Source organism: Pteropus medius, unplaced genomic scaffold (assembly GCF_902729225.1).
Source record: "Pteropus medius unplaced genomic scaffold, Ma_sr-lr_union100, whole genome shotgun sequence".
NCBI classification, from domain to species: Eukaryota; Metazoa; Chordata; class Mammalia; order Chiroptera; family Pteropodidae; genus Pteropus; species Pteropus medius.
This window is the reverse complement of record NW_024349800.1, coordinates 32611219-32625418: the sequence shown is the minus strand read 5'-3', so window position 1 is coordinate 32625418 and position 14200 is coordinate 32611219. Positions and strand designations below refer to the sequence as shown.

Below are 14200 nucleotides of genomic sequence, written 5' to 3'. Positions count from 1 at the left end.
GTAGTGAAATTCTGGTCTTTTCCCATTCCATGGCTGTGAATGAGGAGCATCCAGTACTGCAACAGTAGAAGTCATAATAGATAATCCAAAATAAAATATTTCTTAGTTTGCATATGCATTAACACAGGCATTTCAATACAGCAAGATTCTGTCAATATCACAGATGTTTCTAAAAAAATGCAGAATACTTAATATTATGAAGCCAAAGGAGGAAATATGATTTAAGAAACCATACTAAAGAGAAACATATTTTCAAAATTAGTTTTATATCAAAAACTATAGCAAATGTACTCAAAAGTTATAAAATAAATATGCATCATGATGTTAGTGATAGGAAGTAACAGACAAATTAACTTTATAGCAATGCTAGAGTTGAAAGATTACCAAAAATCCTGAAAATGAAAAAAAAAGTATGAAAATACTAAATGCTTTACTCCTTTCTAAGTATTCATCATATCTAGTCTATCTTAAGTGTAAATATAATTAAATATTAGTTGTGGTATGACATTACAGATACAGCTTTACAACATAACCTTTGATATTGTTTATTAATTAGTTGTAGTAGAGTCCATTATATCTAGGTATCAACACAGTTAGTTTTGAAAAAAATCTATTTTTACTTTCTTTATAAATTATTCTATTTGAAGATCTTCATTTTCACTAATACAATAAAATATAGGCATTTATAAAATGTGTAATTATATGCTTGACAATTGTAATACCTTGGTCTTCTAGTAACATGAGAAACTTGCATAATCAAACAAATGTCCATTCGAAACAGCAGAATGAACATTTATTTTTCAAATATGCTGTTAGGATTTATGAATGCAAGGAACAGCAAATACACTCATATCACAAAATAAGACTCAAATTTTGGCTTTTTTGAAAGTTTACAATCCAAACTCCAGACACAGGTCTTATGTATTATCACAGTTGATACAGTGAGATTTAAAATAAAGAACTCATGGAAACCACATAAAGTAATATAACATCAGATCTGAATTTAGGAAAATTCTTGTACCTGCTATCACATGAATAGTGAAAATTAAAAAAATAAAATTTGATTATTTGCCACTGTGACAGTGAATCACATTAAAATTTTTGAAAACCCTTAAATACAAAAATTCATTGACTTTATTTTCTTACAGACCCACTGCTGTACATATGCTAAGGCACATTAAAATGATATGAGAATGATGCCTTACTGAAAAGATGTACTGCAACTTTGGAAAAGGATATGAATGATAGGAAGTGACAGAAAGCTTAGAGACAGAGACAGAGAATTCCATATAATCTGTTGCAACAATTCTTTTTAGCTATTTGAATAAGTTTCCTGTTCTTTTTCTACCACATACTTTGTCCACTCCAAACCCTTCACAATCTTCTTCACCTCTACCTCCTCCAATATGCCACCCATTCCCACACACATACTTAAATCATGAAAATGGAAAATTCAAGAGACAGTATGAAAAATATCTGGAAATACAATGGTCAAAAAGAAATACAATGGTCAAAAATAGAACCTTCCTGCTCTCATGGAGCTTACAGCCTAATAGGAAAAGTTGATATTAAATATATAATCACTTATATAAATATGCAATTGCAATTATGATCATTGCTATGAAGGAAAATACAAAGCACCAACATTTAACTGACAATTTTTAACCTGTGCTCCTGAATCCATGATAGCTGGATTTGCAGTATAAATTACTTTAACATTTTCTTATTTAAATGGTCACTCATTCCTCTCAGACAACCATTAGCGTAAAATATAAACAAATAAAGCAATTGTTGGAATGACATGACCAGTTAAACATACACAGAAAACAAACAAAAACAAAAAACAACTAAATTCCCAGACAAATAGATAAACCTAAATTCTAAATAGAATGGAGAACAAAGATAGCATTATCTATGGTCCTAATGATACCGCTGACAAATTTCAAGCCTAAAAAAAAGCAACTGCAATTTCACAAAGATCATTTGAATCCATATAGCCACAAACAGCAGAAGTGAAGTTTGCTCTAATCTCTTCAGCTATCGCAAAAAAAGCTATAATTTATTGAAACAAAGTTTATTCCTAACTGCATCCAGTTAAAAGAGACATATCCTTATTTATAAAACAAGAAAACAAATCCAAATAATTGACTCTAGAGTCTGAAATAGAAGGACCAATTGAAAATATGAGGCACAGTGGCCTATGGGAAGAGTGAGAAAGCTTTCATTTCACTCATTAGAATTCTGCTAGCACACAACAGTGATCCTTAACATGTCTCCAGCTGACTTAACTGTTTTTGCCATGTACAAATCATAAGGGGTTTTTCAGTTTCCAAACCTAGAAAAATTAATTAGGGCATATGGAAGGCTCCACGCCAACTCTGTAAGGACACACCACAAAGTGATACCTCTAGAGAGAAGACTGGGGAGTTGGAGGAAGAGGTTATCAGAGGAAATATTCTCTTTAGATGAATTATTTCTTTTTTTACTTTTTTTTTTAATGATATGCATTCATTTATCACTGGGCATTTTAAAATTTAGAAAATATGTAAGAATTCATACAGAAGAAATAACAATGATAACAATAATGTTCTTGAATCCAATTTTGTTTCTGGATTCTAAAAAGAAAGATATTAATCCACAGATATTCATTCCAGAGGCTCTCGATTCACTACTCCTAAAGAGAAAAGTTGTGTCAAGAAAAACTCTCCAGGATTATATTGTGATAGAAAGATTTAGGAGGCATGAATTTACAATGCAAATCAGTTATTTTAGACTAAGCAGGTCAACACTTATTTTATATATAAGTAGACTTTAACCTGAGATAAGAAGCTACAACGTAAAGTTGCTAGACATTTTTTGACTTCTCCAAGAGGTGGCACAAGGCAGACGTATCTACCTAAGGGAGACCCTGATTCATCTTATCTTTACCTTTATGAATGCAGATCACTTTTTACCACTCTCATAGCACTTCCATTCTGTCATTTACACTAACCTGTCCACATGTGTTTATTTCCTTATTGTATTGACACTCTGAATGCGGATACCATGTCGTAGTCAAGATCATATTTTTGCTCTAGAATGCAGATTTGTTTAATTAATATGCAATTAAAGAAGACATAAATCACATTTCTCATTTATATACATCTAATAAACCAAAATATAAAGAGACCACTCTGATTTGCAAAATACTCAAGTCCATCTTAAATCTTTGTTCCCCATTTAACATCAAAAAGCATATTAACAGAAGAAGAATATAAAGGAAAAACCAAATTCCTATCTTCTGCAGTGCTATGTTGATTGAGGAATAAAATTTGATGAAAACTGAAGTAAAAATATGTTTGACACTCATGTCAACAGAAAACATTTAAGACTGACAGTAAAACTGAATGAAATTAAGTCACACTTAAAATAAATTACACTGAAACAAATATCAGCTAAGTATAAACAATAATTATTCCTTATTTAGGGTTAGTTAATTAGAAAATCATTTTTAAGAGTTACCATTCACAACATAATGAATATATATAAATATATATATGCGTGTGCGATATTCAGAAAGTTTGTGTATAAACATTCATTCATATAGACATATACATGAACATATACAAATTCATACAGATAAACCACTCAGCTAGTAAAATATAAATACAGTTCCTGCTATTCCATTCTGAGTCTTATACTAAGGAACATGGTAGGAAATGCCCACTTAAGAAAGAAAAGCGGGTATCAGTTTGGCCTCAAAAAAAAAAAGTTTAAGAATTATCCCAAATAATAAAATCTCCAAAAAAACCAATGCCTAATGTCATTTGCACAGTTCCTGGAAGGCTTAAAATGAGATTAAATTATATTACTGAAAATGATTGACCAAAACACAAACTGCAATATCATACTTTCTTTTTATTAGCTCAAAGTATCCAAACACATTTGTTTCTAAAGCTCTATTTTATATCTTTAAAACTTTGATATCATTTCTTATTTATTGTCCGGCTCATGTTCAGCTGTTTTTTAAGCAGAAAAATTTCCCTCTTAGATGACACAAACATAAAGGAGCAGAACTGTGAGCTTTAGTCCCAATTAGCTAGTTTAAGATTCAGAGCATAAGAAAGTTTCAGAGAATTCAAGGATAGAACACAATCTTGTGTTCAAAATAACCAAAATCAAACCCAAAAAACTGGAGACCACGGACACATTCACTAACACACAGTTTCAAATGTTTAATTTAAAGGCTAGTATGCATATTTGCCACACTGCATACCATATATTCCTTTTAATGAAAGCACTAAACACAATGTGGATGATTCTAAATGACAAATTGCACATGCTTTTAAATTTGGCACCGATGCTGTCAAAAGAGTACACATGCCTGACTTACCAAGTGATGCAGAGATGTACACTGGACCAAAAACATTCTCAAAACAAAGTTAGTGTGTATGCACAGAAGAAAGAACAGGCTTCTCTTGCTCCTTTTTTTCTCTTTCACAATACTGCCTTTTTCAGGTTATCATGGAGTTAGTGTGCATATATGACATATAGCAGACAACAAGGTGATGAGCCCATAGCAGTACCATTTCAATGTGCACATGCTCAGACTTATATCTCAATGCAGAATAGCTAGGGAAGGTGTGCTCCAGAGTTGAATGTTTGAAGATGACATATGCACAGTGACTATGCTCATCATTTAACCACCATTAAATGATACTGCAAAAGCTGACACCAAAACCTGTAGCTAATTTTTAAATACACTAATTATATAAGCAGCTGACATGAAACAAATTACTCTAAAGAGCAAGAAAAAAACAGAGTGAAACATTTTGATGAATTTTTCTTACCTTAAATTCATAAAATATTCATTACACTCATACCTACCTCCCAGTGCCCATTACAAATTCCAAAAAGGTCTAAATATATTTGCATAACTTAGACATACTGTAATTCATACAGATGATATTAAGGAGAAATAAAATAATGTAATACCTTTACTTTTACCTATGGGTTTGATGAAATGGTTCCATGAAGAAAGGGTTTCCATACAAAGAGAATAAAGAGGAGAGAAACAACAATAAGAATTATGAATATATGTATCTGTGCTACTCTTTGAAAATTAAACAAGACAAGAAAGTATAAATAAGGGTTTGAAAACAAATGGAGATACAATAAGTACATGTTAAGAAACTTGCCTTTTTTAAAGGTAATTAATACATGCAAAGAAACTGGAAAGCCCATGCTCGCTTTAAAAATTACACAAAAAAGAGGTATACAATGACTATAGGTAAAAGAAATATTGATTCTGTGGAACACTATACTCAGCATTCTAGAAGCCAGAAGCCAAAGACGTCTGCATGTTTCCAAACTGCCATGCATGGGTGAAAAATGGACTCTTTTTGGTACAATAGATTAAACTGAATATCCTTTTTCAGATATTAATTTCTGATGGTTCTTCTTTCCTTTAACTACCTTTAACTGCATATGCTGATAAATGTATGGGAACTTTCAATTACAAGTTTTTATGTCTCATTTATTTGTAAATATTATAGCGTAAAGAATGAACAAAAAATAAAAGTCAAAGGAGTAAACCAAAATCAAACCATCAAATAAAGAGGAGAGAAGCACATGGAAAAATTTGAACAAAAGTTATGTATTTAATTTGCAGCCAGATAATTCGCAAGCATTTTCCCATTCTTGGCACTGATGGTTTGAAAGCAGCTATGAAACAAGAAAACACTGAAAGCAGAGTGGAAAAGGAACAGAGCCCATACCTTGGTCGCCCATCATCAGGTGCGCCAGACCTTGAAGGGAAACAAGAGCACAGTCAGCAATAAACAAGGGAGCATGGGAAGGCAGGGTTGTCACGGTGACAAAAAATGTTCGGTGACAGACATTGTTTTTCCTATGAGACATGTCTGTATCACAGAGGCAAATCAAAAAGCATTCTTTCAACCCCTGGTTGGAATGCTTTGGGGCAAAGAGTTATAGAACTGCAATTTAAACACTGGCATATGCTGCACTGTGTATTTCTTCTTTGTATCAGTTGGAACAATTAAGAGCATAAGAGCATGACTTAAAATCCAACCAATCCCCTAAATATTGCATCTGCCCTTCATGCCCTTTGATGAGACTGTTTTGAACACTGCCCCCACAGGGCCTGTCATTCTTTGGTGATAAAATCAGATATTTAAAAACCCAAAGGAATACCTGAAATATGGGCTGGGTCTGATCTTTTTCCCCTCGTCAAAAAATGAGAAGTTTCAAAATTAAATTTAAAAAAATCCTTAGTCACACTGAAATGATAATGCAGAAATGTCTCCTTGTCTGACACATGTAGCAGTTGACTAAGCTTGTTCAAATACAAAAAAAGATCATTAGACATGCAGTTGTAAAGTTAGAATTTACTACAGAATGTTTTTAAGAAATAATGGATCAGCTTTAAATAGGTTCAAATAATTTTCCATGAAGAACAAAATTATTCAGCATTTTATTTAAATGTGACTTCAATACTAAGCTATGAGTTAATTTAAATGAGTATATAATATATACACAAATATGAAAAATAATTTCAAGGAAGTTTTCTAAAATACTGAATTCTCTTTATTTAAATAATTTATTATCTCTTGCTTAACAATTAACTTCAGGTTGAAGATCATTCCTTTTTTAAAGAATATTTCTAATATTTTTAAAAGGTTCTTTCACTATCCAAGTAGATACTTTTTACTGAAAGACATAGTTCCTAGTTCTTTATTCTGAATTAAAAAAATTAGCTACTCCTCAATCAGTGTATATTTCAATAATATGGGAAAATATTAGAGCAATATAATTTTAATAAAATTTATATTTCCCAGTGTTATTTCAAATATGTTTGAGATTTTATTTGAGCAACATAACATTATGCATTACTTGCATCAATACTGAAATAATCAGTATTATTTTCCTCAAAGTTTAGGGGTATTTAAACATCCCTGTGGGGCAGATACAATTATAATCATATAATCAATCACAATATGAAAATTATTCAACAAAAGAGTTTAAGGATTCTGTAATCTAACCTCTTTTGATATTTCCTAAGTGATTTTAACCAAAAAAAATCACACAGTCAGATTGGAAAGTTTATGATCTGTTGGTGATTCATGATATTTTATATGCTTAGTGGCTTATCTGTCCAAGTTATATAATTTTTCATTTAATTTCACTTTTAAAACTACTATATATATATTTCTTAATAATAGTTTATAACTTTTTATACACTAAATCAGAGAATTATCTATCGGATCTAATTTTTATTAAATATATTAGACACCTCTAATGTTTTTTAATATATTTATCAAGTATATTAATAAATATATTTATTTGTTATCACCTTAGTAGGGATAAAAATGAATACATTCAACTCACGCTAGACATTCCTCATGCTAGATTTTCTACTTTTAAGGGAGCTCGACTATATTGCCAAAGTCAAGTTACAAACAGATGTTAAAATTATGATTGAATAAACTTTATTATAATAGTTTATAAGGGCCTAGCCTCTGAAAATCTTGTAAAAATTTTCCATGGGATGAGTGTGTGTGAGAAGAGAGGCACTCATGCTTATAAGGCTGGTTTTAAAATCCCTTAGAATGCAAGTGGATTTAAAGAGAAAAGAACAAAAACATGAAACTTTACAGGATGATTAAAGAAATGCAAAGGAAGTTGAAAAAATATTTAAAAAGAAACTTTCAATCTCAATTTACATGCACAATATAAATGAGACTGATTCTGGAAGATGTCTGACCTGCAGGGTAATATCAAGTGCATATCCACGTGCTATTAAAATTATAGTATAGAAAAACAAAAGCCTTATACAGAGCCAATACTTGGAAAGATAATCACTGATGATTTCTTTTGAAGTTTTAATCTACTTTACTTATTAAACAATTGAACAGAAATATTCAGTACCTAAGCAGCTATACTGTCCCTAAAGAATGACAAATAATATAATTAACTTTGCTAGTGATCAACCCGTATTACCATGAATTGTTCTTTATTTGAAACGTCAAATCTCAGTAACTCTATTGGCTATTTATCTATAACCTTCAATGGAAAGTCCTTTTCTAAGAAATCTCTCATTCTGTAGAAAAGTACATTATTCTTACAGAATGTCTTTATTTCAAAGTATTGCAGTGAAATATGTTAAATGCTTCTTCAAACATATACATATCAGTAAATTATTCATGCAATAACTGTTAATGCTGTAATTACATAAATTGATAGAATATCAATTTCCCTTACACAATTCTTTGCTCTATCTAGTTCTTTTCACATATTTATCCTTAAAAGATTTGTTTGGCAGCATATTAACTAATGCATTTGAGTATTTTAAAGATAAGAATGCTGAAATATGCTTAGTTTGTTGGATTCTATAGAAAAAAATTGTACACCTTTCTCAAAATTCCTTGAGATAATTTTAGAAAAACTTGAATAAATACTGTGGTTTATTTAACAGACACAGAATATTACAAATATACTTACCAGGCATCATGTTGGAGTGCTGTATGCTTTCATTTCCACTGGCCAAAGGCTTATTTTTTAATCTAAATTGATGCCTCTTGCTTATAGTCACTACTTTATTTTTCATTCTTTTTATAAATCAAATCATTTAAAACTAAACCAATGATCTTGAGATGATGTAATGCTAAACAACTTTAAAAGACACCATTTTGATTAAGAAAAAAATAAAGGATCATGCACTATGTTCTTTCTCATTTAAAATAAAAGCAGGATTGTATCATTTTTCTATACAGAACACTGTAACATGTATTCTAAGGTTTAGATGGGATGCTGAAGTCCATCAAGGGTTGGAATTAAGGTGGGAGGAGTTTTATATATTTGGGACTGATGGGGCTGAGAGTACGTGTGTTCTATATGAAAAGTGATACACAATTCAGAAATCAACAAACGCTCAGAAAAAAGTTCAACTTACCGTCTAAATTCGAGATGTACTCTATTAATACTAAGAAATAAAAGGTAAATGAGAGTTGGAAAAATAAAGTAAAAAGCACCCACCTTCCACATTGTTGTCTTCTGAAAGCACATGACAAGGAGGGAGAGAAAAGGAAAAACATTCATTAAGCAGCATGCAGACTGGACCTTGCCTTTGCATGTCTTCCTCATGCAAGGCACCAAACACATCATGCAAATGCTCCATTGCTACCATTCAAAGGGGGAAACAAAATCACGGGAAGCAGGTTCCCTCCCACTGGCAGCATCTTAAAAATGTGATACTTAACTTCAGTAATATTGCCGTGTGCTGAGCAAGGAGTTTTAAAAAGTTTTTCACTGCCCTCTGTAAAGCAAACATCATTCTTACATGTGACTGGCCTAGTTTTTTCCAGGCAATTATTTTTTAATCTTTTAGAATTTTATTTTACACAAAACTAAAATCCTATTTCAAAATTCTGATTTGTACTTGGATGAAAGTCCATTGAAAATAGCCATGAAATCTCACTTAAAGATATTCCAGTTCTACCAAATAGGTAATCCATTTATTATTATGGCCTTTAAGTATTTCTAATACTTCGATTTCTTAAAGAAATGTAACATAAATTTATGCAATTAAAATCTAAAATTTATTTGGCTTATAGTGTTCATATTTTATTGTGAATGATAATTTATTGTAATTATTAAAATGCTAATTTTTAAATGTTAAGTAGAAAAAGTAACCACTGAAAGACAAGTCCATTTGGGAGCTGTCCATCAGAAAAAGTTTATCGAGATTTATTCACTTTGTACTTAAGTTTCAGGTGTGACTATAAATAGAATTAAGATCATGACAGTATTAGGTAAACTTTCTTTTATATTTCCATACGGTTGTATTAAATTTATTTTTTCATATATTTAAATATATTTCCATATGTGCATGTATATATATACAAGCATTTTTTTATGTATTTTCTACATATAATCAATGTAAGGGTATGGATTTAAACTATCATTAGTACCTACTAGATAATTCAAGAACTATTTGAGACACAGAGTTTAGCATCAGGTAGGGAATGTAAGGGAAAACTGTTTTTGAGACTGGGGTGAGAGCAAGGTTTCTGTACTTATCAAAAATTTTCCAATGGTAAGTATATCTATGTTGGAATTTCTAGTCTCGTTCTTTAATTTGCAGAACTTTTTTTAAAGTGGTCATTTGATCAAAAGTGTTTATAAAGAATAAAACAACAGCAAACATAGAAATGTGAGAGAAAAACTACAAATGCATCGTTTCATAAGGTTCAACAAATAAATTTTTAATGATTAAAGTTACTAAAAGTGAATTTTAAAATGTCGATTTTGTTTAAAAATATTAGCTGGACGGAAATACCACCACAGCCATATTTACTGATATGGTCTTAATATATAATAGAAAACAGCTAGTGGGTAAATATGAACAATAATATCTACACAAAGTATTTGGTTTTCCAGAGTTGATTTTAAAAGAAATTTTTTTAAGTGATTGAAATATTTGGTATGTGATATCCATTTATTGTTTGGTTTTGGTTTCCAAGCTACCAAATAAGGAATTAGACTGAATTTGTTACTTTTTCAATGGCAACTCAGGCATGACATGGACACAATTATTAAAATTTTGTTTTACTGCTTTATGTTGGAAGTTATACAAAACTCTAGATTCTTTCAATATTTAAGATACACTTTGGTTTTATACTAACTGTCCTTTGAAATTTTATTCCCCATATTATTTTAAACAAGATTATTTAATATGTAGAGTATACTAAATTCAGGGAGCTAAAAGAGAGTCAAGTGCCGAGAAGGTCTATCGATTACTATAGCACTATTTCATTTCTATAAGCAAAAGACTGGCAAATATGGTTGTGAGTAGTACAATCCCAGAAAGAAGTTTTGGTAAAATGCTTCATAGAAGCCTAATAGGAAAAGAAAAATGAAAAACAAGCTAACAAAATAAAACCGGTCCAGGCTTGACACCAATTTTATAAATTGCTAAGAAAGATATTAGGAAGGAAAGTTATGCTAATAAAATCAGGATCGTTGATTTGCTCTCCTAAAAGCAAGTTCTCGTTTCACTTTTAACTAAGGCACAGGGCCACAGTTGGTGCCGTTCATCCCATCCGCCCTTCTAGCAGCTTTCTGAGCTCTTATTCATTAAGCAAATCATGACTGATGGGACTCTCTGTATGCAAATTCAAGTCATGCCCCAAATGCAAATAAATTCTGAGTTGAGCAAGTTTAGAAAAATGGTCTGTTTCAGAAGATTTAGATTAAAAGAAAAATCAAAGTATTAAAGTTATACATTAACTCCTATTAGAAAGAGGAGGAGATGATGATGGGGAGATGAGAAGGAGGAGGAGGAGGGGAATGAGTGAGTGAAGAAGCCGATGAGGAGTGATAAAAATAAATAATGGTTGATAAAATAATGAATGATGATGATGATGATGATGATGGAATAAAATAAAGAGGAAAATAATGGAAGAAATAATGTTAAAGGATGATGATGATGATGATGAGGATGATGATGATGATGATGATGATGAACATTGTTGAAATAAATACAAAATAGCCAAATAGCAAATAAATAGCTGTTAGACAACAGTCAGAAATAAATAAAATAACAGCCAAAATAAATAATAGCCAGTTTGTCAAAGTTGTTAGTTGTACACAATAATAAAATAAAGAAGTTGTTAAAATAATGATGATGATGATGGAAGAATGAAGAAGAAATATGAAATAAATAGAAATAAATAAAGAAATAGAAATAACAGCCAGTCAAATGAAGAAATAATAATGATGTGATGATGATGATATGATGATGATGATGATGATGATGATGATGATGATGATGATGATGGTGATGAGCGATGATGATGATGAGAAGAGAGGAGGAGGAGGAGGAGGAGGAAGAAGGAAAGAAGAAGAAGAAGAAGAAGAAGAAGAAGAAGAAGAAGGGAGGAGAGGAGGAGGAGGAGGAGTAGGAGTGAGGAGGAGGAGGAGGAAGAGGAGGAAGAGGAGGAGGAGAGGAGAGTGGAGGAAGAGGAGGAGGAGGAGGAGGGAGGAGGAAAGGAAAGGAAAGGAAAGAAGGAAAGTGGCTTGGAACAGATTCAATGATAGGATAAAAAAAATCTCTTTAGTTGTTTCATTCTATTCTATCCCTTTGGTATCCATTTGTTGGTTTTAGTTCATTTAAAACCTAAAGATGATCCCATATTATTTCAGAATTTGGATGTGGCTCTAGTGTTTACAATCATTCTTCAGGTATTTTTCCTTTTCTCTTTCCTTTCTGCTTGGTTTTTGGACAAAGCAAAGAATATTCAGTTTAAAAAGAATAGCTTTTTTTTTTTTCCTTATCACATTAACTATTACTTTCTCTGTAGATTCTTATGCAATCAAATACTAATTTGGTTTTGAACAGCAACAGAGAGAGGTGCTGAAATTGTCATGCCAACAGTATAAAGATAAAACAGAATATTTTGCTTTAATGTGATATAGAAAGCAGTCCATCCAGCCTTACCTGCAGACATTGTCAAGTTAGGGGAAATTGGTTGGAATGCTGAAAACCCTGACTTCTTAATTCTGTTCACCTAATTATGCTGTATACATAAAGCGAGTCTCTTAATAATTTTACTATAATTACCATGCCACTTACAAAGATCACAGTCTTTTTCCCCCCTTTTAATTGTGAAAAGAATGAATACAAAACCATGAAAAATATACCTCAACTTTAATTTTTCTTTCAGATAAGACATGCTTCCCTCTCGGTGATGGAAATTAGGCACCAGAATATCAATCATGCTATGAATGATGGTGGTGCATTGATATGAAGGGAAGCTGTAGACTGTTACATTGTATGTTTTTAAATTACTTCAAAAGAGCATCTCCACAAAACTTTTCCTTTGGCCCCCAGCCTATAAGAATGCAAGGACAGTTACTTTAATCTATCGTGACAATATTTTTTTGCACTCAATCTTAATTACATATTTCTAGAAAAATGAGTAAGCAAACGAATGTGCTTGTTTAAATACAAAGAAGATCAGAAATGTAATCACAATCAGTGGATAAAGTCTGGAATAGAATATCACAAATAACTCCTTTTTGTATAATCAGTTTTTAAGTTTAGCAATATAAAAGGGTTCATCTAAATGTACAAGCAGCAATCAACTTATGTGCTATATTTTACATTAAAAATTGGCCAAAAATTTGTTGCTACTTGAGCTTTCTTTCTCTTTGGTTCCTTCCTTCTCTGCTAGTTGCCTGTGACTGGCTCCCTTAATATTTTTGGCTCTCCCTCTCCTCCATTAAAACTGCCACTACAGTAGGTGGCTATCCAACCCAGATCCATGCCCTCCAAGGTGGGGTACATAGTAGCAAAACTGGTGGCAGTACTAGCCAGCAGAAGGAGAAATGCAAAATAAGCAGCTGTTTTCTTCTTACACACATTGAGTTTGCTAGCTTCTGTCATCTCCTTTCTAGCCCCTCACATTACCTTTCAAGACATTACCTCTGATTTTGGAGATTAAATGCCAGTAAAGCACAGTCTGGTCCCCATGGTGGCATAGGATGGAGTTTTGTTTTATTTTATTTTTCTTTTGGTGTTAGCAGTGAGAACCTCTAGAATGTTTCTAGGACTGGGGAATGGAGGAAATCATTGAGACTGTGGATTTGTGTAGTAGTCAGCAAGAGGAAGAGAAATGCTGGCCAGAATCAACAGGAGGTTCACCAGAAAATGAAGCAAAAAGGTCCATTATGGAGGCTTAAGGCAGCAAAGAAAAAGCCTGGGCAGGAATCTGGCTAGTTTCAAAATGCTTTTCAACAAGTGGCCTCTGAAACTTAATTTAAATCCACCTAAATGACACCCCACCTAGCCTACTAATCCTGGTCCGAGGGCATGAGGAGAGCCAAAGAGAGTAGCTAATTTTTTTTTTTCCTACTCTCTTCGCTATTCAGGAGTAAAAGGAGTGGTATTTCCAAAGCAACTTGCAGCAGAGATATGTTACTGACATCTCACTTGAAACTATAAAAAACATTTCCCTAGGAACATGATGGGCAATGTCTGACTATATTTTTTGTATAATACTATGATTCAAGTATACTATAGAATTAATGAGTCCTTTTGTAAAGTGGTTTGAGAAGTTTGCTTTGCCTTACAATGTTGTTGCCATAGGAAAATGTGATACCAGTTTCAACTTTTTTATTCAAAGAACTTGTAGAATAGCAC

General features: G+C 32.0%; 1 protein-coding gene across 13 annotated transcripts in view; it reads right to left on the bottom strand.

Moving 5' to 3' along the window:
• Positions 1–14200, bottom strand: part of NRXN1 (neurexin 1) — a 1007449-nt gene that overhangs the window by 898683 nt on the left and 94566 nt on the right. For 7 of the 13 annotated variants that reach the window (XM_039887176.1, XM_039887177.1, XM_039887184.1 and 4 more), the window contains exons 3-5: positions 9034–9051; positions 5757–5786; positions 4975–4986 (exon numbers count right to left, since the gene is read on the bottom strand). The exons of 2 other annotated variants lie outside the window; for them this stretch is intronic. In XM_039887176.1, the coding sequence (XP_039743110.1) occupies positions 4975–4986; positions 5757–5786; positions 9034–9051 (60 nt within the window). The remainder of the gene's footprint in view (positions 1–4974; positions 4987–5756; positions 5787–9033; positions 9052–14200) is intronic. 4 more of the 13 variants (XM_039887185.1, XM_039887183.1, XM_039887187.1 and 1 more) reach the window with 1 other exon arrangement.